The sequence below is a fragment of the Nerophis ophidion genome, linkage group LG12, assembly GCF_033978795.1.
Source record: "Nerophis ophidion isolate RoL-2023_Sa linkage group LG12, RoL_Noph_v1.0, whole genome shotgun sequence".
Lineage (NCBI taxonomy): Eukaryota > Metazoa > Chordata > Actinopteri > Syngnathiformes > Syngnathidae > Nerophis > Nerophis ophidion.
In genome coordinates, this window is record NC_084622.1 from 39,281,030 (window position 1) to 39,305,960 (window position 24,931).

Sequence of the window (24,931 nt, forward strand, 5' to 3'; positions counted from 1 at the left end):
GAACAATAATGCAGGACACCATTGATTTGAATTATTTAATAGTTTTGAGTAATCACAGTGAAAAGTTAAATAAAATCCTACTAAATATGTTTGAGATCCGAAAGGTTCCCCACTCATGAAGTGATACATTTTTATAAGTTTTTTTTTTTTTTACTTTCAACACTTGAATTTCAAGATCAACTTCCGATATATCTGTCGATTTTAAGTTTGAACTATTATTTTGTTTGTTTTATGCTCTTTTGTCAAAATGTTGTTTTTATATGGCAACCACACAACATATGCAATATTTTTTCCACATAAAACATTTTAAAGTGATAATTTTTGAGTAATATTTTATTATAACATAGATTTTTTTGTCCTTTTTTTTGAGCAATGGAAAAAAAGGAAAATAAAAAACTTTGTGTCAACATTGCCACTTTTTCCTCATTAGAATTGACCTCATTCCACTTTTTTTAAAAAATGTTTTTAGTTTTGCAATACTATCAATTTCCCAATTTTTGCAGAACGTGTGGCGGGCCGGTAAACGATTAGCTGCGGGCCGCACTTTGGACACCCCTGCTTTATGCATTTTATTACTTTTAAAAGTGGGGAACATGGACAATAAAAGAGTTGTTCCCAAGATGTTTAAGAGTGTTAATGTAGATTTTTTTTGTCCATTTGGGAGAGTTCACTCCTTTTGGAAGAGCCTCCAAATTACATCTATCCATTCCTTGATGAACATTGCTTTGTGTACTGGGGCAAACTGTTCATCCAAGCATGGAATTGTTCAGAATGTTTGGATCAAATTGATATTTCGCTCGAGGGCTCTAATCCATGCCCAGATCGATTAATTGAAAGATTAAGCAAGGGGTGTCTCTCAATAATTCTGTCCATGCTTTTGTTTAATTTCAAATTTTAGTTTATGAAAACATCTTCTTTTCTATGTAACTAATAGGCATGTCAATAATCTTAGTGTATGATTTCTAACTTTGTCTTTCGAACTTTGCCTGGGCTGTAACTGGAGTTCCAGAGCAGAAATGGAAAGCAGTTACAGTAGTTGCACAACATCGTGATGTTCAAGGAAATATCCTTGTTAATAGTCGACAGTGGGCTTTCCTTATTGTTCTACCACACGTAATGGTCCATTCGTACCACCCGACACCCACTCAGTTTCTTTATCTCCCACAAATATGTGCACAGCTGCCTTCTTCAAAGTCGAAGTATTATTTCTCTTTACGATTATAAGTTGACATACACTTGTAAAGAACATAATGTCATGGCTGTCTTGAGTTTCCAATCATTTGTACAACTCTTATTTTTTGTGACAGAGTGATTGGAGCACATACTTGTTGGTCACAAAAAAAAATTCATGAAGTTTGGTTCTTTTATGAATTTATTATGGGTCTACTGAAAATGTTACCAAATCTGCAGAGTCACAAGTATACATACAGCAATGTTATTATTTGGTTACATGTCCCTTGGCAAGTTTTACTGCAATAAGGCACTTTTGGTAGCCATCCACAAGCTTCTGGTTGAATTGTTGACCACTCCTCTTGACAAAATTGGTGCAGTTCAGCTGAATTTGTTGGTTTTCTTATTTGGACTTGTTTCTTCAGCATTGTCCACACGTTTATGTCAGGACTTGGGGTAGGCCATTGTAAAACCATAATTTCAGTCTGATTCAGCCATTCCTTTTACAACTTTCAACCATGTGTTTGGGGTCATTGTACAGTTGGAACAACCAACTGCGCCCAAGACCCAACATCCGGGCTGATGATTTTAGGTGGTCCTGAAGAATTTGGAGGTAATCCTCCTTTTTCATTCTCCCATTTACTATCTGCAAGGCACCAGTTCCATTGGCAGCAAAACAGGCCCCGAGCATAATACTACCCCCACCATGCTTGACCGTAGACATGGTGTTCTTGGGATTAGAATAGAATAGAAAGTACTTTATTGATCCCTGGGGGACATTCAGCACCACCGTTCGCTCACAATAAACAATAATAATAATAAATAATATATGACAAATGTTATATATATAATATATGAATAATATAAATATATTCTACATTTAAGTGCAGTCAAGGAACATATGCATTATACAGTCTGATGGCTGTCGGTATGAAGGACCTCCTGTGTCGTTCCGTGTTGCATTTTGGGAGTCTGAGCCTTCCACTGAACGTGCTCATTCTCTCCACAAGGTCCGAGTGTAGTGGGTGGGAGGTGTTGTCCATGATGGCTAGGAGTTTTGCTAGACTTCTCCTCTCTAACACCACCGCCAGAGAGTCCAGCTCCACTCCCACCACGTTACTGGCCTTCTCTACCAACTTGTCCAGTCTGTTTGCGTCCCTCACTCTCAAACCGCTCCCCCAGCAAGCCACGGCATACAAGAAAGCGATCGCCAATACCGAATCGTAGAACATCTTCAACATCTTTGTACAGACGTCGAAGGATCCTAGCCTCCTGAGGAAGTAGAGGCGGCTCTGTCCCTTCTTGTAGAGGGCCTCAGCGTGTTTTGACCCATTCAGCTTGTTGTCGAAAAGGCCTCATCTCTTCTCCACCAAACATATTGCTGGGTATTCTGGCCAAACGGCTACATTTTTGTTTCATCTGACCACATAATTTTCCTCGAGAAAGTTTTATCTTTGTCCACGTAATGTGAGCTTGTGGATGGCTACCAAAAATGCCTTATTGCAGTGAAACTTTTCAAGGCACATGTCACCGAATATTAACATTGCCGTGTGTATACTTTTGACCCAGCAGATTTGGTCACATTTTCAGTAGATCCATAATAAATTCATAAAAGAACCAAACAGGGATGGGATTTTTCCGCGGATCCGCGGAATTCCGCCGATTTTGGCGCCGCCAGGGTCATTTATATAATATAATGCCAATGTGTGAAGGCACCAGATTGGCTAGCTCTACTATCAGCTGACGACATCAACCAATGACATTGCCCGTTATAGGCGTCTGCACGCGTCGTTTGCCGACAATATCTAGTCCTTGATCCTCAATTATTGTGAGCGTTTCTGAACTCGTATTCTGTTTATATTGGTCGTGTTTATCGGCGACTGATCTGGAAAGAAAACACAGTAGCTCTCAATTACACGTTTCTTTATTGACAAAACAGTTTCAGACATGGTTAAGCTTATTCAAGATAGGAATGCTTCATTAGCGAAAGATATTGATAAGGGCGTGAGAAACAAGTGGAACTGGGCATGGCTCGATATATCTATCAAACTGAAGGTGAAGATTAACAACAATATCGTAGAAGTAGACGAACTGATCAGCAATTTTATTGCAAAGTGCGATGAATTGGGACGTGCTCAGTGCTTATATTGCAAGGACATTGTGAACTATGGATCTTGGGGAAAGGTGGCACTCTTTGACCACGCGAAATCGGCGAGGCATCTAATTAAAGTGAGTTTACGGAGAATTAATTTTTCACTGGGCTCTGCCTTCAAGCTGAAGTCAAACATCGTCACAAATGCAGCCTCAAATCAACTATCGAAGACCCCCACCTCCGACTCGGTTCCTCTCACACCAATCTACGACGGATGAGTCCATTCAGAGGTAAAATACACGATCTTATGTATTTCAAAATTTTTATATTTTGAATTCTGGTTAATCCATTTGTAGGCCTATTTTTGTCTATAATCCAAAAGTGTGCAAGAACTTGATATATGTGTAAACTTGTATACAGAAATTTCATCACGATACATTTTTATGAAAATATTTGCTAATAAATGTGAAATTTTGGTCAGGAGAATATTGTTAGATTTTCATTAAAAATAGCAGAAATGCATCCTAAGCTAACATAGATTTAAAAAAATTTCTGGGAGGCATGCCCCCAGACTCCCCTAGCAGGCGAGTGCACTATGTACTAGAGATGCGCGGTTTGCGGTCTCATCCGCGGATAAACGGCGGGTCGAGCGGGTGACATGAAGAAAAAATAGATTTTAAATAGATTCGGGCGGGTGGCGGTTGAACCATTTGGAAATATATGATATACATGGTTCAGAGATCGGTAACTTTTACCGTTCAAAGAGCCATTTTGGACCCGTGTCACAAAGCCAAGAAGTCATTAGTTGACGTAAACATTCTCAAGAATGTCTGCCGGCATTCACCCAGTTAATAAGTATTAGGGCGTGCTATGAAGCCTTTGCTTTTGAAGCCTTCTACTACATGTACCATTTACTTGCAAATCCAGCAATATGTTATGTGTGGCTTCCACTGACACACGCACATGACTGCAAGGCATACTGGGTGATACAGAGTACACTAATAGTTGTGATATAAACAATTTTAACACTCTTACTAATATGCGCCACGCTGTGAAGCCACACCAAACAAGAATGACAAACACATTTCGAGAGAACATCCTCATAGTAACACAACATAAACGCAACACAACAAATACCCAGAATCCTTTGCATCCATGATACTTCCTGACTATATTATACACCCCCACTGGAAAGTGCATACAACATGTTGCTGGACTGGCAAACGTTTCGTACATGTTGTTGAAGGTGTCAAAGATGCAATGGCTTCACAGCACGCCCTCATTCCCGTTATCTGAATGAGAACCATCGGATATTCGCGAGACCGTCAGCGGCTCCCATTGTGCCTTCTTTACTGAACACGGGTCGAACTAGCTCTTTAAGTGGTAAAGGTCGCCGACTCCGTATATTTAACAACGGGCGGGTGGCGGGCGGTTGTAGTTCTGATAAAATGTTGGTTAGGGTGGATGATGACTGTAGTGATGCGGTTGCGGATGATATAATCGCATATCCGCGCATCTCTACCATGTACACTCGGGTGCGGCCGCTAAGCGGCCTTCCGCAAAGCGGTGTTTTAGGATTAAAAGATTTTCAGCTGATTTTGTAAATCTTCATTCCCATCCCTGACCAAACTTCATGAATGTTTTTTGTGACCAACAAGTATGTGCTCCAATCACTCTCTCACCAAAAAATAAGAGTTGTAGAAATTATTGGAAACTCAAGACAGCCATGTTATGTTATTCACAAGTGTATGTAAACTTTTGACCACGACTGTAGTTACTCTCCTAGTTGCACAACTGCTTCCTCAAGCCCATACATGGCTTTTGTTAGAACTTTCATTTTCGAAATGAGTGAGATGGTTGGCCACAGATGCCACAGGACTATCCGGCAGCTGGGGGCGTTTCCACGGCAGCAGAGGCGGAGTACTTACATTTGAGAGGGAGACATAGGAGATAGCACTGCCAAGTGTGAGAGTGTATCAAGAAATGTTCGATGATTTCATTTGGCTTTGGTTCTGACTATTATCGTTACAAGGTAAGGCATTTGGTAATATTGCACAATGTTTACTTTGAGTGTCTCCGCCTGTATTGTTCACCTTTGTTTCCCCTTTTTCAGCTGCTTTGTGAACATGAAGCTGCCAGAATTAAAAGACACAATTAGTCGCTTCAGATTTGCACAATCCTGTGTGGGTCTAAGTGGTTGCCTGTGTGTGTCCTATGCTGTCTGGACACCATTCTGGTTCAAGCAGGAGGGACTCTGGAGGGACTGGAATACCACAAAGGACGACCGAGGCAGTGACGGTGTGGCCTTTGACGGTGAGCACGGAGTCACAAATTTCACTCTTGATGTAAATGTCGAAAAAAATACCCATTCTAATGCGAGTAAGGTTCAGAGAGTTGGACCGCAAGGTTGCAGTCTTGCCTCTTTGGAATATGTAAACAAGTTTGAGCTTGTTGATGTGCAAGCGAAGTACATTCTTTTTACCTGCTCAAGTGGAAATGAGACATTCATTTAGCCTGCTGTCATTTTATGTACCATAATAATTCATAATCATGTTAGTTTATATGAATTTACCAAAAAGCAGTAGTTTGTTCTTGATTTTATTCTGACTGAGAAAAGGAAAGACATGGCCAGAGGTGGGTAGGGTAGCCAAAAACTGTACTCAAGTAAGAGTACAGTTACTTTAGAGATTTATTACTCAAGTAAAAGTAAGGAGTCGTCACCCAAATATTTACTTGAGTAAAAGTAAAAAGTATGTTGTGAAAAAACTACTCAAGTACTGAGTAACTGATGAGTAACCTGATTACAGCAACAAAAAATGCACAAAAACATAGAAAGTAGCAGTGAGCAAATTCAGAGCCAGGAATATCTCTTAAGCAACTAAAACAATAATATATATTAAATAATAATACATTAAAAATAAAAAAAAGGCAAATTGAGCCACAATAACTTAACAGCACCATAGGCTCAGTAGGCATTCATTGATTGATTGACTGAAACTTGTATTAGTAGATTGCACAGTACAGTATATATTCCGTACAATTGACCACTAAATGGTAACACCCCAATAACATTTTCAACGTCAATCAATTATTTAATAAATGACCAAGTCGAGGTGATCTACCTCATATATACATACACACACGTATCATATACATACACACACATATCATATATATTAATATGTCCAGGGTGTACACCGCCTTCCACCCGATTGTAGCTGAGATAGGTACCAGCGACCTGAAAAGGGAATAAGTGGTAGGAAATGGATGGATGGATATATATATATATATTTATATATATATATATATATATATATATATATATATATATATATATATATATATATATATATATATATATATATATATATATATATATATATATATATACACAGTATATAATTTATATTTATTTATTTTGCCGTTTTTGTTTACATGTTAAAGGTGTTTTAATGAATATACATGCATGTTTAACATATAGATTCCTATCTTTCATGAAGACAAGAATATAAGTTGGTGTATTACCTGATTGTGATGACTTGCATTGATTGGAATCAGACAGTAGTGCTGAAAACGTCTACGTTTTCAAATGGAGGAGAAAAAAAGTTCTTCCTTTCTGTCCAATACCACATGGAAGTCGTTGGTTTTTGGCATCTTATTTGTCCAGCTTCTATATTCGTTTTCATACACTTTACAATAAATACATTGGCGGCAAACTCCGTAGCTTGCTCGCTTGTTTGCTCTGGCTTTCGGAGACTCTTATTTTGTTATCGCAGGCGCGATGGAGCGGCGCTTTTATTGTGAAGACAGGAACAGTGCGATCAGTCTTTAGGCTTTTGACGGGAAGTACGGTTGAAATACAAAGTGTCTTTTTTCATTTGCACTTTTGATTGATTGATTGAAACTTTTAATAGTAGATTGTACAGTACAGTACATATTCTGTACAATTGACCACTAAATGGTAACACCTCAATAAGTTTTTCAACTTGTTTAAGTCGGATTCGACGTGTGACGGTCACGTGACCGCCTGGCTCTGTTTGATTGGTCCAACGTCACCAGCGACTACATGTGATTGGTGAAACGCAGGCACGCGTAGATCCTACTTTGAAAAACCAAAACAAACATTAATAGATCGATTAAAAAAAAAAAGTAGCAAGTAACGAGCTGAATGTACATGAATGGAGCGGAGTAAAAGTAGCGTTTCTTCTCTATAAATATACTCAAGTAAAAGTAAAATTATGTTGCATAAAACTACTCTTAGAAGTACAATTTATCCCAAAAGTTACTCAAGTAGATGTAACGGAGTAAATGTAAAGCGTTACTGCCCACTTCTGGACATGGCCTATTGCCTCAATATTTTCCAGCTGCAGGCATACTATAAGTCAGGAGTCACCAACCTTTTTGAAACCAAGAGCTACTTCTTGGGTACTGATTAATGCGAAGGTCTACCAGTTTGATACACACTTAAATAAATTGCCAGAAATAGCCAATTTGCTCAATTTACCTTTAATAAATAAATCTATACATATATATAAAAAAATGGGTATTTCTGTCCGTCATTCTGTTGACATTTTTTTTCCTTTTACGGAATGTTTTTTGTAGAGAATAAATGATGAAAAAAACCACTTAATTGAACGATTTAAAAGAGGAGAAAACACACAAAAAAAATGAAAATAACATTTTGAAAGACAGTTTATCTTCAATTTCGACTCTTTAAAATTCAAAATCCAACCGAAAAAAATTTATAGAAAAAATAGCTAATTCGAATCTTTTTGAAAAAAAAAAAAAAAAAAAAATTTATGGAACATCATTAGTAATTTTTCCTGATCAAGATTATTTTTGGAATTTTGATGACAAGTTTTAAATAGGTTAAAAATTCAATCTGCACTTTGTTATAATATACAACAAATTGGACCAAGTTATATTTCCAACAAAGACAAATCATTATTTCTTCTAGATTTTCCAGAACAAAAATTTTAAAAGAAATTCGAAAGTCTTTCGAATAAGATTTAAATTTGATTCTATAGATTTTCTAGATTTGCCAGAATAATTGTTTTGAATTTTAATCATAAAAAGTTTTAAGAAATATTTCACAAATATTCTTCGTCGAAAAAACAGAATCTAAAATGAATAATTAATTTGAAATGTATCTATTATTCTGTACAATAAAAAAAAAAACTTCAACATTGATTTAAAATGTCAGGAAAGACGAGAAAGGAATTTAAAAAGGTAAAAAGATATATGTGTTTAAAAATCCTAAAATCATTTTTAAAGTTGTATTTTTTCTCTAAAATTCTCTTTCTGAAAGTTATAAGAAGCAAAGTAAAAAAAAAAAAAAGAATTTATTTAAACAAGTGAAGACTGAGTCTTTAAAATATTTTCTTGGATTTTCAAATTCTATTTGAGTTTTGTCTCTCTTAGACTTAAAAATGTCGAGCAAAGCGAGACCAGCTTGCTAGTAAATAAATAAAATGTAAAAAATAGAGGCAGCTCACTGGTAAGTGCTGCTATTTGAGCTATTTTTAGAACAGGCCAGCGGGCTTCACATCTGGTCCTTACGGGCGACCTGGTGCCCGCGGGCACCGTGTTGGTGACCCCTGCTCTAAGTAGAGTTGTACGGTATACCGGTATTAGTATAGTACCGCGATACTATTGAATAATTGTCAGTACTGAAAAGTACCGGTCCGCCAACGCCCCCGTCGTCGTCACGCCGTGTCATTGCTGGTTTACCAGCAGAGGAGCATGTTCCGCAGTGCAAAACCACGGAGTACTTACAAGTAGACACAGTGTGTAGACAGAAAATGGAGAACGGACGCATTTTCGCTTGAAAACTAACGATTAAGGTGAAGTTATCACACTGAAACACCCACCGGAAGAGGTGTTTTAAGACACAGCTAGCTAGCTAGCGGCTAAAGTCCAGCTGCAGTCGGCAGTGTCTTAGGTACTTCTAAATCACTAATCCTCGCCTCCATGACGACAAATAAAGTACATTTCTTACAACATACTTGCCAACCTTAAGACCTCCGATTTCAGGAGGTGTGGGGTGGTGGGTGGGCGTGGTCGGGGGTGTGGTTAAGAGGGGAGGAGTGTATTTACATCTACAATTCACTAACTCCATCCATCCATCCATTTTCTACCGCTTATTCCCTTTCGGGGTCGCAGGGGGCGCTGGCGCCTATCTCAGCTACAATCGGGCGGAAGGCGGGGTACACCCTGGACAAGTCGCCACCTCATCACCAACTCGAGTATTTCATATATATATATATATGTATGAAATACTTGACTTTCAGTGTATTGTAGCTATATATATTTATTTTATTATATATATATATAAATAACAGATAAATAAAATAAATAGTTGAATTTCAGACGGAACCTATCAAATACACAGTAATAAAAACACATTTGTTCTACTAACTGTACTGTGCTTGCTGGTTACTAAAAAAACAACAACACCTACCTTTCACTATTTGAGTAACCTTTGTTCTGCCATTTATTTCTTCATTTTGCTCGTCGACGGTGTAATATATTGGGTTGGAGTCAATAACCAGGAGAGGTGATGAAGTTATGTCTCTTTACTGTGGGCTTCAGAACAGACTCCCTCACTTGCAGTCAGGTGCCCAACACCACGTAAATCGTTGGCCAATCAAAAAGTAGACCCCATAATGCTATAACCAACATTCACCAGGAGATGGCAACAGACAACATAGAATCACTCTATTACAGACGGCGTCGCCATGGCTGTAACTTCCTCGTTCTTCTGCTTTGTCTCCTTGTGTGTGCAGTTTTTTATTCAAATCCGTAGATGTTGTAACGTGATTGGGAAAGCATACGTGAAAATAGGCTGTCCCCACTCAGGTCCGCAAAGAGCTGGAGGGGGCGTGGCCTCCAGTCCGGCTGAATTTCGAGATAAAATTTCTTCCGTGAGGTTTTAGAGAGAGGCGCTGAATTTCCGGAGTCTCCCGGAAAATCCGGGAGGGTTGGCAAGTATGTCTTACAATCTTACAAATTTTCAATCTATCAAGATAAAAAAATTATATCAAAATCAAATTACAGTATGTTTTTTATGTAGTTTGAACATTTCCCTCGACTGATGTACTAGCATCGTGTGGTTTATTTTGTACATATGTTGCATCATCTACAAAGATACAAAGAATTGCTATTGTGACATCTAGTGGACACATTTAGAACAGCTGTTTAATTAAAACATTTCAGTTTAATTTTTTATACTTAGCAAACTCATCTTGCGGGGCGGATACAACCTGTTTGCAGGCCTGATCTGGCCATCGGGCCGTAGGTTTAACGCCCCTGGTTTGAACAGACAATGTTCTCTATTTCACAAAAAACTTAAATGCACTAAAAAAATACCATCGACAAGACCAAAGACAAAAACAGCCTTTTTTCCGTTGTAGCTCCCTCGATGTTTACTTATTTGTCTTATCTGCGGCAACATTGTCATTGTGACGCAGCCCTGGAAGCAGAGAGAGTGTTTGGGGTTTTGTCCTTCCTGTTGGCCCTGAGCACGGGGGCTCTCTCGCTGGTCTTTGCTCTCTGTTGGACATCTCAGACGGTGCGTTCCTACTCCAACACCCGCTCTCTACTCATGGTCGGCCAGGCCCTCTACCCCACGACCTTGCTCCTCCTCACCATGTTCTCCACAGGTAACCACAGACCACAGAAGACTTTCTAGTTTTAGGAGGTTCTAGTGCTAACTTTGTTCATTTAAAATACAATGTACACACTAATGCACTTTAAGGTAATAACTGATCTGCAGGGTACATGTTTATTACCTGTACCCTACACCCATTTTGAGTGGGTGTCTAACTTTTCTTTACTGGTGTGCAGCACAGCACCATCAGCCCCTTGTTTGTCATTCAAGTGTAACCTTGTGGAAGTTTTTTAAATGTAAGATTTTTTTCATTGCCATATGAGACAGTTATTATTGGGTTTTATTACCACTGACGAGTAACCAGGCGGGCATATATTTAAAAAATGGGTATTGTTATTACCACTGCCGAGTAACCAGGCGGGCATATATTTAAAAAATGGGTATTTCTGTCCACCATTCCTTCGTACATTTTTTTTCCTTTTACGGATTTTTTTTTTTGTAAAGAATAAATGATGAAAAAAACACTATATTGAACGGTTTAAAAGAGGAGAAAATAGGTAAAAAAAAATGAAAATAAAATGTTTAGACATAGTTTATCTTTAATTTCGACTCTTTAAAATTCAAAATTGAACCGGAAAAAAGAAAAGAAAAACAAGCTAATTCTAATTTTTTGAAATAAATAAATAAATAAATAAAATAAATAAATAATAATAATAATTTATGGAACATCATTAGTAATTGTTCCTGATTAAGATTAATTTTAGAATTTTGATGACATGTTTACGATAGGTTAAAATCCAATCTGCACTTTGTTAGAATATATAACAAAATGGACCAAGCTATATTTCTAACAAAGACAAATTTTTTTCAAATTTTCCAGAACAAAAATTTCAAAAGAAATTCAAAAGACTTTGAATTAAGATTTCAATTTGATTCTACATATTTTCTAGATTTGCCAGAATAATTTTTTCGAGTTTTAATCATAATAAGTTTGAAGAAATATTTTACAAAATATTCTTCGTCAAAAAAAACAGAAGCTAAAATTAAGAATTAAATTAAAATGTATTTATTATTCTTTATAATAAAAAAAAAATAATTTACTTGAACACTGATTTAAATTATCAGGAAAGAAGAGGAAGGAATTTAAAAGTTAAAAAGGTATATGTGTTTAAAAATCCTAAAATCATTTTTAAGGTTGTATTTTTCTCTAAAATTGTCTTTCTGAAAGTTATAAGAAGCTAAGTAAAAAAACAAATGAATTTATCTAAACAAGTGAAGACGAAGTCTTTAAAATATTTTCTTGGATTTTCAAATTCTATTTGAGTTTTGTTTCTCTTAGAATCAAAAATATCGAGCAAAGCAAGACCAGCTTGCTAGTAAATAAATAACATTTAAAAAATAGAGGCAGCTCACTGGTAAGTGCTGCTATTTGATCTATTTTAAGAACAGGCCAGCGGGCTACTCATCTGGTCCTTACGGGCTACCTGGTGCCCGCGGGCACCGCGTTGGTGACCCCTGATTTAAAGCAGAGAGTAGTAAACAAACTGTGAATACTGAACTGCAGTTAGGAAAAGAATGAAAGAAAGAAAAGAGAGGCTGATCCACATGATGCTGGACTTGTCCAAAAGTGTTCTTGTATTGTTTTGTTCCTTTCAAATATATATTGCATGCACACCCTAAAATGTGCTTTTGATTTAATGTTTTTGTGTTACCAGACAGCCTTTTTTGTGCTGGTTTTGGTTAAATTCAAACTACAAATACAAGCAGACTTTTATGAGCTCCTGATTTACATACCCTCAAGGGTGGCATGTTTTTAAATAGGCTTTTTATTTTTCTTGTTCATTACCATAAAAAACCCTTTTGTAATGCTCTCGGCATTCAATAATAGGCCTTAAAGACCTTCTTTTTGGTGTAACTCCTGGTGTTAATTATTTTCTCTTCCATCGACAGGTTTCTTCTTCCTCCTCAGCTGGTCAATATTCACCTATCATCATAGGGAAGAAATCAAGCAGGACTTCTCCTCCTTGGGCTCCTCCTATTGGTTCGGGGCTTTAGGCTGGACCCTGCTATTAGTTGTGGAAACGATCATCTTTGTGGCCGAGCAAATGATCGTGCCGGACATTCTGGAAGACCTGGAAAAAGCAGTGCGGTCATGGCGGGTCACTTCTAAGCCGAGTCGCTGCTTCAGCGATGGGTATTGTCATCCTGTACACAGTCACAATAAAGTAGCGCCAAAGAGGTTCTTGTCAGCACCCGGACAACTTCACATGAACACACAGATTTAGAGGGACATATACAAACATAAGGACCCATTGTCCCGTTTGCGCTTTAGTGTTTTTTACCCACTTGAAGTTACGCTTGTTTTTCCACCTATCCTGCCTGCGGACACGCTCACCTTGTGTACAGTAAGTCAGGCCAAAGTGCGTAAATCGTGAATGAAGGCAGGCTCTTCACTAAAGGATAGGATAGGTCTTTATCGTCATCGCACAAGTACAACAAAACTTTGTTTTCAGCACAAACCTGTTCAAGATTAGACAAACAAACAGTGTACAGGGTTACAGAACAAGAACGCTGATGGGTCGCCATAAGGCGCCCCGTAAAAGATGGGAAAAAGGTAAACGCTGGGGAAGGATGAGTAAAAAAATACAATCTAGACAGGGCTCCTAAGGGGGCCCAGTCTGGAGTGGGAAAAAAACCTCCGTAGCAAAGCACATATATATATTACAACATACATCTCGAGATATCTAGCAACAGAGGGAAGGTAGTTCAAGGTCATGGTGGTAGGTCGCAGCTCTCAGGCGCTGACCATCCATTCATCACCCCTACGGGATTTGCGTCGAGGGCGTTGGGTTGGAGGTGTTGAATGTGTGGCATATATTTTTGTGGTGTGTGTGTATAAGCCCGTAGTGTGTCTCCGTTCCGCGGCCTTGATGTATTGTGCTGTCTCGTCTAAAGTCAACAACAACAGGTGTGTGTCCATGAGAGACAAGAAGGGAGTTTGTTGTGTCTTCGCCGCACTGTCCTTCGGGAGAGTCTCGAAGCCAGGGAAACAATCCAAGTTAGAATGATTTTGTATGCAAGTGAAAATAAAATTAGCTTTTCACTCCAAATTGTCTATGACTGGTCCTCAAAAACTGCGGGGTAGACAGTCCGATGTAATCCAAAGTTCTTCCCGCATCCTCCAATCATTTGTGGCAGCTTTGGGGTACTTTGAAGACTGCCAGCAACTTCCAATTTGTCGACAAACCAGAGCAACACTTACTTCAATCAGCAGATGTCCTGTTGTCATAATTCCAAATAGGTGGATATCTTCACATCCTCGACAGAAAAGGGTCGCCAGGCACGCGACCCTCCTTCTTCTCCCAAGAGTCCGTGGTGTGTCCAGCAATAACCGCTTCGTCACGACAGCAGGTTCCCCCAAACCCAAGATCTTGTCAATTTTGTTGAGGCCGGTTAAATAGTTCCAATGTTTAGATTCGGAGAGCAGTGCAAAAAGAGGCAACAAGAAAGTTAAGACAAGACAAAACAAAGAAGCAAGCAGGAGAGATAAGGGAGAGGAAAGGGGAGCGTCCACCCTCGATGAGTCCCAGAGAGAAAAAGGGCAGACTTTGCCACGAAGACTTTTTTTGGTTGCATGATGGAGTTTTACAAAGACTTGTGAAATGGGCTGCGCTATATGGACCAAAACTGGTACCCCAATATTTTTAGTTGGAAGACCAGTATCTGATATATACCGGTTCTAGTGTTGTCCCGATAACGATATTTTGGTACTTAGATGATTGATACTTTTCTAAATAAAGGGGACCACAAAAAATTTCATTATTGGCTTTATTTTAACAAAAAAATCTTATGGTACATTAAACATATGTTTATTATTACAAGTTTGTCCTTTAATAAAATAGTGAACATACAAGACAACTTGTCTTTTAGTAGTAAGCAAACAAAGGATTTCCATTCTAATATTTTGTCAAAATTATTAAGGACAAGTGACGATCAAGCGAACATGGATCCCGACTAAATGTCGACCCGGCAGTTTTCGGTGAGAAAATTGTGGAAATAAGTCGCCTCTTACCGGAGCGCAGCGGAGCTTCTGTCGTGCTGCAGCTGCCGTTGACTTCCCTCAGAGACTGGCGTCAAGACACCCGTGGACACACCCCTCCGACTATCAGGTACTATTTAACTCACTAAAACACTAGGAACACAATAGAAAGATAAGGGATTTCCCAGAATTATCCCAGTAAATGTGTCTAAAAACATCTGAATCGCTCCCAATGCAATCGCCTTTTCTTTTTTTTTTACTTTTTTTTTTTTTTCTTCCTAGTCCGTCACTCTAAATTTCCTCATCCACGAATCTTTCATCCTCGTTAAAATTAATGGGGAAATTGTCGCTTTCTGGGTCTGAATAGCTTTTTGCTGCTGGAGGCTCACATTATAAACAATGTGAGGATGTGAAGAGCCCTACAACCAGGTACGTCACGCGCACATCGTCTGCTACTTCCGGTAAAGGCAAGGCTTTTTTATTAGCGAACAAAAGTTGCGATTTTTATCGTCGATGTTCTCCACTAAATCCTTTCAGCAAAAATATGGCAATATCGCAAAATGATCAAGTATGACACATAGAATGGACCTGCTATCCCCGTTTAAATAATAACATCTCATTTCAGTAGCCCTTTCAGTATTAATCTACTTGTCTATTTATTGTTAATATCTGCTTACTTTGTCTTTTAACATTTTCTATCCACACTTCTGTTAAAATGTAATAATCACTTATTCTTCTGCTGTTTGACACATTACATTAATTTTGGATGATACCAGAAATTTAGGTATCGATCCGATACTAAGTAGTTACATGATTATACATTGGTCATATTCAAAATCCTTATGTGTGCAGGGACATATTTCCCGAGTTTATAAACATAACATAAATAAATGAAAAATGAAATCCATGAAAAACAGTTTGAATGAGAAAAAAAAGTATCAATCCAGGCATTGCTTGTCATGTGTACGTGGGTTGCCATGGTGATCTAGTGTGTCAATGAAAGCTATGGCAGCTTTTTCTTCCTGGCTGGATACGAGTAATACTCTGTAGATGAAACTTTATTTTCATGTTATTATAACCACACTCATGTTATTTGTGATGTTAAGAGTTATGTTTCATACAAATTAGGGTTGTACCAATACTAATATTTTGGGGCCGGTACCAAAATGTATTTCGATACTTTCCTAAATAAAGGGGACAGCAAAGAATGACAACTAGACAATTTTTTTTAGTAGTAAGTAAGCAAACAAAGGCTTCCTTATTTTTCTGCTGACGTTTGCATTAACCTATTGACAAAGAGGTAACAGGGAGACAGCAAGTACGCGGGAGGGGAAACCAGCGATGGGATGCTTACTCCAAAGAGAAACTGCGTTCCGGCGTAGGTTCCATTGGGCCGCTGGTCTTTATGCTGCTCGTCTTGATTAGTCCCAAGTGCGCTGATTGCCCGGGCCGCGGCAGAAACTTTATTGCAGAGAGAACATAATGAAACTTATGTTTAATTATCCACCCATTTTCTACCGCTTATTCCCTTTTAGGGGTCGCTGGCGCCTATCTCAGCTACAATCGGGCGGAAGGCGGGGTACACCCTGAACAAGTCGCCACCTCATCGCAGGGCCAACACAGATATCCCCAGGTGCATGTTTTTGGAAGTGGGAGGAAGCCGGAGTACCCGGAGGGAACCCACGCATTCACAGGGAGAACATGCAAACTCCACACAGAAAGATCCCGGGCCTAGACCTAGTTAATTCAAACTATAGTGAACAAAAAATGTACTAAAACCAAAGGTTGCGACCTTGAGAAAAATGTAAACCTAAATTAATTTTTAAACTAAGCCAAAGTTTTAAACAGAAAGGGATTGAACCATTTTATCTTATTGTTTATGCACTGTATGTCTATGTTTTTATTTTCAAATTATAAGTCGTCAGTTAAAACTTACTTTTGGTCTGTGGTCTTTTACTACACTTAAAGGCCTACTGAAATGAGATGTTCTTATTTAAACGGGGATAGCAGGTCCTTTCTATGTGTCATACTTGATCATTTCGTGATATTGCCATATTTTTGCTGAAAGGATTTAGTACCGGAAGTAGCAAACAATGTGCGCGTGACGTCACGGGTTGTAGGGCTCCTCACATCCTCACATTGTTCATAATCATAGCCACCAGCAGCAAGAGCGATTCGGACCGAGAAAACGACGATTTTCTCATTAATTTGAGCGAAGATGAAAGATTTGTGGATGAGGAAAGTTAGAGTGAAGTAAAAAACAAACAAAAAAAAGGCGACGGCAGTGGGAGCGATTCAGATGTTATTAGACACATTTACTAGGATAATTCTAGAAAATCCCTTATTTGCTTATTGTGTTACCAGTGTTTTAGTGAGATTATAAAGTCATACCTCAAAGTCAGAGGGCTGCGGTGAAGGAGCCAAGAAAGTCACAGCTGCCTTTTTGACAGCTGCTGCAGAAGGACGCAAACTCCGCTCAAGTCTGCGGTAAGAGCCGACTTAATATCACTATTTTTTAATCCAAAAACTTGCTGATTGACATGTGGTAGAGAAACATGTTCGCTTGACCGCTCTGTTCCATGTTAAAGCTTCACAACAAACAAAGAAACACCGGCTGTGTTTTGGTTGCTAAAGGCAGCTGCAATCCACCGCTTTCCACCAACAGCATTCTTCTTTATAGTCTCCATTATTAATTGAACACATTGCAAAAGATTCAGCAACACAGATGTCCAAATTACTGTGTAGTTATGCGATTAAAGCAGACGACTTTTAGCCGTGAGTGGTGCTGGGATTAAATGTCCGCTCCAACCAATAACGTCACAAACACGCGTCATCAGAAGCGTCATCATTCCGCGACGTTTTCAACAGGATACCTCGTGGGAAATTTAAAATTGCAATTTAGTAAACTAAAAAGGCCGTATTGGCATGTGTTGCAATGTTAATATTTCATCATTGATTTATAAACTATCAGACTGCGTGGTGGGTAGTAGTGGGTTTCAGTAGGCCTTGAAAACAAAAATGTATCCAGTAGTTGAATCTTGCTAAACTTAGAGCAATAAAGGGAATACTAGATTAGTATATTACCCTGTAATTACCACTTTTCTTCCAGATGGAGAGTATTTTGGTTGATGTGTTCAAAATAAAGGATGAGACCAGAACTATTAATATCCTAATCCTTTTTTGTACTGAAAAAATTTAGTTTATTCATAGAAAAGTAGAGTTCCCACCACAGAAGATGGATCAGGCTTGTTAGTTTTCCCCATGTTTACCAATTCTAAACCATTTGTTTTCATTATTTGAGTATCCGAAGGCAAATAAACAGAATACAAAAACATCCGTCTTAGCTAAATAAACAGCATGTTTTTTTTAAATCCAACTGTTTGTTGTATTAGGCACAACAATATATTGTTACATCACAAGTGAAAAATGTGTTGCCAGCATAAAGTTGCAGCTGCCAAGCATTTTGACCACCAGACGACAGACCGCCTGCAAAGATATTATTTAATGTTGTCTCGCACGTTCCCACAAGGACACCGAGCAGGGGGGTTCTCAGCTACTTATGCTCGTATTTTCATTGTGCCAAAGTGGGAGAAATTAAGTAGCTCCAGCTTTGTTAATTGGGCGTTAATCAGGGGATGCGCTGATTAAAAGGCAGTTTCGCCCTGTTGGACCCTGCTAATGAGTTTGTTATTAAATCCACAGAGTGTTTTGGTCTCTTTTTCAATTTAACAACAGGGTAGTGCTTAATTGCAGTGCAAATGAGGCAAATGTCCTTGAGGGTCACCCTGAATCAGCTCAGAAACCACAAAAAGGAATCTTGCACAAGGCCAAACGTGCCACACCTGGACCCACTTACGGTAACACCTAAAGCACGGTGTGTTTGGTTTGTGTGAGCGCCTGCACCAGTGTTGGCGTTAACGCGCTTTTTGTGTCTTTTCATGCATCGAAATCAGAAAGGACGCGGATAATTTTTTTAACCAATTATCACTTTCCACCGGTATTTTGTTTTGTTTATATTTGCCGGGTCAAATTATTAATTTTAATCGACTTCAAAGTAATGCACTTTCTGGTACAATTTCTTAAAATTTTAATTCGCCGAAAGATATATCGATCACAAATACTGCATTTCCAGTATTAGGACTCCCAATCCAATCCAATCCACTTTATTTATGTAGAACATTTAAACAACAAACATGTTTCCAAAGTGCTGCACAAAAATATTAAAAACAAGATTCAGTGGCGTAGTGGTTAGAGTGTCCGCCCTGAGATCGGTAGGTTGTGAGTTCATACCAAAGACTATAAAAATAGGACCTATTACCTCCCTGCCTGGCACTCAGCATCAAGGGTTGGAATTGGGGGTTAAATCACCAAAAATGATCCCCTCACCTCCCAGGGGGTGATCAAGGGTGATGGGTCAAATGCAGAGAATAATTTCGCCACACCTAGTGTGTGTGTGACAATCATTGGTACTTTAACTTTTTAACTAAATGCCATTCTTAGCTCCACCAATGACTGAAAAAACCAAAATAAATAAATATAAAAACAATATAAAAATCAATATGATTAAAAATTATTTAAAGGTTAAAACATCCATCCATCCATCCATCATCTTCCGCTTATCCGAGGTCGGGTCGCGGGGGCAACAGCCTAAGCAGGGAAACCCAGACTTCCCTCTCCCCAGCCACTTCGTCTAGCTCTTCTCGGGGGATCCCGAGGCGTTCCCAGGCCAGCCGGGAGACAGAGTCTTCCCAACGTGTCCTGGGTCTTCCCCGTGGCCTCCTACCGGTTGGACGTGCCCTAAACACCTCCCTAGGGAGGCTTTCGGGTGGCATCCTGACCAGATGCCCGAACCACCTCATCTGGCTCCTCTCGATGTGAAGGAGCAGCGGCTTTACTTTGAATTCCTCCCGGATGGCAGAGCTTCTCACCCTATCTCTAAGGGAGAGCCCCGCCACACGGCGGAGGAAACTCATTTGGGCCGCTTGTACCCGTGATCTTATCCTTTTGGTCATGACCCAAAGCTCATGACCATAGGTGAGGATGGGAACGTAGATCGACCGGTAAATTGAGAGCTTTGCCTTCCGGCTCAGCTCCTTCTTCACCACAACGGATCGGTACAACGTCCGCATTACTGAAGACGCCGCACCGATCCGCCTGTCGATCTCACGATCCACTCTTCCCTCACTCGTGAACAAGACTCCTAGGTACTTCAACTCCTCCACTTGGGGCAGAGAACCATGGACTCGGACTTGGAGGTGCTGATTCTCATTCCGGTCGCTTCCCACTCGGCTGCGAACCGATCCAGCGAGAGCTGAAGATCCCGGTCAGATGAAGCCATCAGGACCACATCATTTGCAAAAAGCAGAGACCTAATCCTGCGGTTACCAAACCGGAACCCCTCAACGCCTTGACTGCGCCTAGAAATTCTGTCCATAAAAGTTATGAACAGAATCGGTGACAAAGGACAGCCTTGGCGGAGTCCAACCCTCACTGGAAATGTGTTCGACTTACTGCCGGCAATGCGGACCAAGCTCTGGCACTGATCGTACAGGGAGCGGACCGCCACAATAAGACAGTCCGATACCCCATACTCTCCGAGCACTCCCTACAGGACTTCCCGAGGGACACCGTCGAATGCCTTCTCCAAGTCCACAAAGCACATGTAGACCGGTTGGGCAAACTCCCATGCACCCTCAAGAACCCTGCCGAGAGTATAGAGCTGGTCCACAGTTCCACGACCAGGACGAAAACCACACTGTTAAAACAATAAATACAAAAAAAAATGGTGTTATTGTTTTCGTCACAGTGAGCAATAAACCCAAGAAGCGAAGCTTCAATAAAAAGTGGCATCAGAAGCCACTTATGAAGATGGAAAGATGTTTTGCTCGCCACGTAAACGGGCTAATAAAAAGAATACCTATATAACCGGGTGCACTGATTTTCAGAAATATCCAGCCTCACGACACACCAAGAAACAGCCTCCAATTTGTGTCTCTACAGTTCCGCTCTTTGGTCGGAATGACGAGGCCGTTAAATTGGGACAACTTTTTATTTATATTTTCCACAAAGCCAACAAGACATCCACCATGCTAGTAACACTCCTGAACATGCTAGCGCTCCCTCTCCTAACTTGCCCACTCACTTACACACGTCATTCACCCCACATAGCTTCTTCTTAAAAGAGGAACACACATCTTATGGCCATCACAAAGCCAGAGATGAACTGTTGGAGGCATTGGGCCCCATTCAGCAATAAGTTCCCAACTTTTGCTCTCATGTTTCTTCCCAGTGATTTCCTAAGAGGAGTCCATTCAAATTCCTGACGTGTTTTTAAACTGCCAAACTGTCAATATCAAATGGTTAGCGCGTGGGTGTCTATCATAATTTGCATATAAACACGCCCTTATTTCCCCAATATGCATTTGTAAACACCCTTAACCCTTCTATTATGTTAAGGGTCAATGTGACCCATTTCAGTTTTTGTGTTGATCAAAGTACTGGTTATCCTTTCTTTTTCTTGCTGAAATTTGGTGATTTTTCCTCATCTAGGGTCATGAACTGGTGTGTAAAATCTGGACACTTTGATGTGTAGTGGAATGTCTCGCAGAGTTTGTATACAAAGATGATGTTGCGGGTCATTTTGACCCATACGCTTTTATGTGGGTAAATAGCTTTTTCGATCCAGAATAAACATGTCTCCTTGATGTGCTTTTTACTTTGATGTACAATTGTTTGTATTTTGATTACCTCTGAGACCCAGAGCCAGGTGTGTGAAGAGAGGGAACTTTCTCACACTTGTCCTTGTCACTGTTATGTCATCTCTTTGGCACACTCACCAAAAATGAGCTCCAGAAGGATGACATTTTAGAATACAAAGGTTAATTCCGTAATTTGCATAGGTAAACCCCCTTGATTCCCCATATAAGGGCACAATTCCGGCGGAAAAGCCGAACATTAAACACACGGAGAAAACACAAACAGATTACAGAAAACAAATTCGTATTGTCCCGTGGGGGAAATACATAGTGTCAAAACGTAAGTTTAAGAAAGGGGGGACAGCTGAGGTAGCCTAAAGCTTTCAAACAAATATTCGTCACTTCGGGCAAATAGGGCTACATGGTCGTGAAATATGCGCTCCCTGCCCAGGTCACAATCTGCGGCATCTTGATTTTGTTCTTACCCACGAACAAATCCAGGCTAAGAAAACATTGGTGAACACGAAAATCTCCTTAAAAACTTTGTAAGTCGGCCTAAGAACAACAATTTTTCTCAAGAACGGTTGCTGAATGGGGCCCATTGAGTGCCACTGTATTAAATGACATTGCAACTAACTTGGCAAATTTTAAATTTGTTGGGATTATTTTCCATGAAAGTGTAGATGTAGCAGTTTTATAAGGACTGATGATCTACATACTGCTGAGAATAATCAATTACATTTGTCATATGCATGTATGCCCTGGCACACGATTATCATCATTTAATGACCAAACCAAAACACTTTTTACACATTTATTCTGAAATACACCTACAACTTACTAAAAAAAAATTTAAATAAAAAAAACCCGGCAGCGGTAAAGTTTTGATCCATGAAGGAAAGAAGAAAGCGAATGAATGTTTATAACTGAATACATTTACAGTACATATATGCATACAAATGTGTTTTCTTTTTTGTTATTTTGTTTATGAATTAAGTAAAATTTGTGACAATCTTTTTCCAAAACACCAGAATGTGAGATATAACAGGATACTGCATACATTTATAAAATTTTTTCAGTGGTACCCCATTTTTATGACTTGATGGGGTCTCTGGGACCCCACTTTGAAGATTCCTAGCGCCAACACTGGCCTGCACATTGCTGACAAAGTGACAAGAATCCCACCATTCATGCAGAGTCTTAATGCTAACCAACACAATTCAGGGCGATAGTTTGCGTTTTAAGTTCATGTTTTCTCTTGGATTGTTTGCCAATGGCAACGGTTATGTTAAAGTTAAAGTTAAAGTACCAATGATTGTCACACACACACTAGATGTGGCAAAATTATTCTCTGCATTTGACCCATCACCCTTGACCCCCCCCCTGGGAGGTGAGGGGAGCAGTGGTGCCGCGCCCGGGAACCATTTTTGGTGATGTAATCCCCAATTCCAACCCTTAATGCTGAGTGCCTAGCAGGGAGGTAATGGGTCCCATTTTTATAGTCTTTGGTAGTCTTAGCTGTATTCTACTACCTTCCTCTTTTTCATGCTGTGCTAGGAGCTACAATTTGGCCTTTTTGTATCATGTGCTTTTCCTAGCAGCACTCTGTTTTTTGTTTTGTCCTCTTAAATTAAAAGACTCTTACCTGCAAGCTGACTCTGCTCCTGCAATATTTTTTAAAAAAGTGCATAACTATGACTTGGAACCTCTAGGCCAACAAAAACAAACATTCTTAGCCAATAGCTCTTACTGACATTAAATTGAGTGAATTCAAAATTATTTTGTGAGTGAGTGTGTGTTTGCGCTAGTGGCCCTGCAGAGACAAAAAGATGGATTAAACAGACGAGGGTCCACTCCGCTTGTTGTTTAAGAACCCCAGAGCTAATTCATGTGATTGCTATTCTCGTGGAAATGAATGACAGAAACAACCTTGAACAAAATATGTAATCAGAACGACTCCGTGTAAGACCAAAATTACTCCACGAAGTCATAGGAATTGAAGTAACAGAACGGAATAGAAAGTGTCATTTAATTGATGTGGTTGCCACTCTTGCAAATACAGAACAGTAGTAATTTAACTTGCAAGCCTAATTGGCCTTTAGCAGAGCTCTTAACTCAAATCGTCTACTACTGAAATTAATTAAAAGTCAATCAATCAATCAATCAATGTTTACTTATATAGCCCTAAATCACAAGTGTCTCAAAGGGCTGCACAGGCCACAATGACATCCTTCGCTCAGATCCCACATTAGGGCAAGGAAAAACTCAACCCAATGAGAAACTCTAAATTTCCCAAACTGCTTGATGGAAAAACCCAAGTGTTTTTCAAATATCTCTGTCACATGGTTTAAAAAAAAAACATTTTCGCGACTTAGGGGGCTCCTCAAAAATAAAAATATTAAAAACAAGAGCACTCTGGTGTGAGGATAAATAAAGGTGCACACCAAAGGAGTGAAGAGTAAACAATTAACACTGCACAGCAAAGCTACAGGGAAAGGAGACGGGGGAGCGGAGCCAAAGCAGAGGAGATGAACACAATTGGAAAGGTGAACCATCAGGAATCTACTTGTGCCGAGTGAATGGACTACAACGGTGGTTCTCAAACTTTTTTTAGCAAACATTTTTTTAATTAAAGTACCCCCTAATCCATGGGTGTCAAACTCTGGCCCGCCGTGTAATTTAATTTGGCCCTTGAGGCAATATCAAATTAACATTACAGCTGGCCCGCCGTTATTACACAGCAGCGGTGCCACTGTAATACTGCAATTTCTCACACTTGCCAATCCTCCCGAAGTTCAGTGCCCCTCCCTAAAATCTCCCGGGGCAAGCATTCTCCCGATTTTCTCCCGGACAACAATATTGAGGGCGTGCCTTAAAGGCACTGCCTTTAGCATTCTCTACAACCTGTCGTCACGTCCGCATTTCCTCCATACAAACAGCGTGCAGGCCCACTCGCATAATATATGCGGCTAGTACACACACATAAGTGAATGCAAAGCATACTTGGTCAACAGCCATACAGGTCACACTGAGGGTGGCCGTATAAACAACTTTAACACTGTTACAAATATGCGCCACACTGTGAACTCACACCAAACAAGAATGACAAACATATTTCGGGAGAACATCTGCACTGTAACATAACATAAACACAACAGAACAAATACCCAGGATCCCTTGCAGCACTAACTCTTTCGGGACGCTACAATATATTTTGATGTTTACCTCAGAAGGCTGCAAATAGAAAAGAGGCATTAAATTTGTATTTAAATTTTATTTGATATTCCATTGATATTTTTTAATTATTATTATTGTTATTTGAAACT

At 39.5% G+C, this 24,931-nt stretch overlaps 1 protein-coding gene across 1 annotated transcript; it reads left to right on the top strand.

Moving 5' to 3' along the window:
• The first annotated feature begins 5,134 nt into the window (after positions 1–5,134).
• Positions 5,135–21,625, top strand: LOC133563438 (uncharacterized). The gene is made up of 4 exons (XM_061917562.1): positions 5,135–5,294; positions 5,376–5,575; positions 10,732–10,923; positions 12,822–21,625. The coding sequence occupies exons 2-4, from the start codon at positions 5,389–5,391 to the stop codon at positions 13,154–13,156; spliced, it is 714 nt and encodes a 237-aa protein (XP_061773546.1). The 5' UTR covers positions 5,135–5,294; positions 5,376–5,388; the 3' UTR covers positions 13,157–21,625.
• Positions 21,626–24,931: the final 3,306 nt, after the last annotated feature.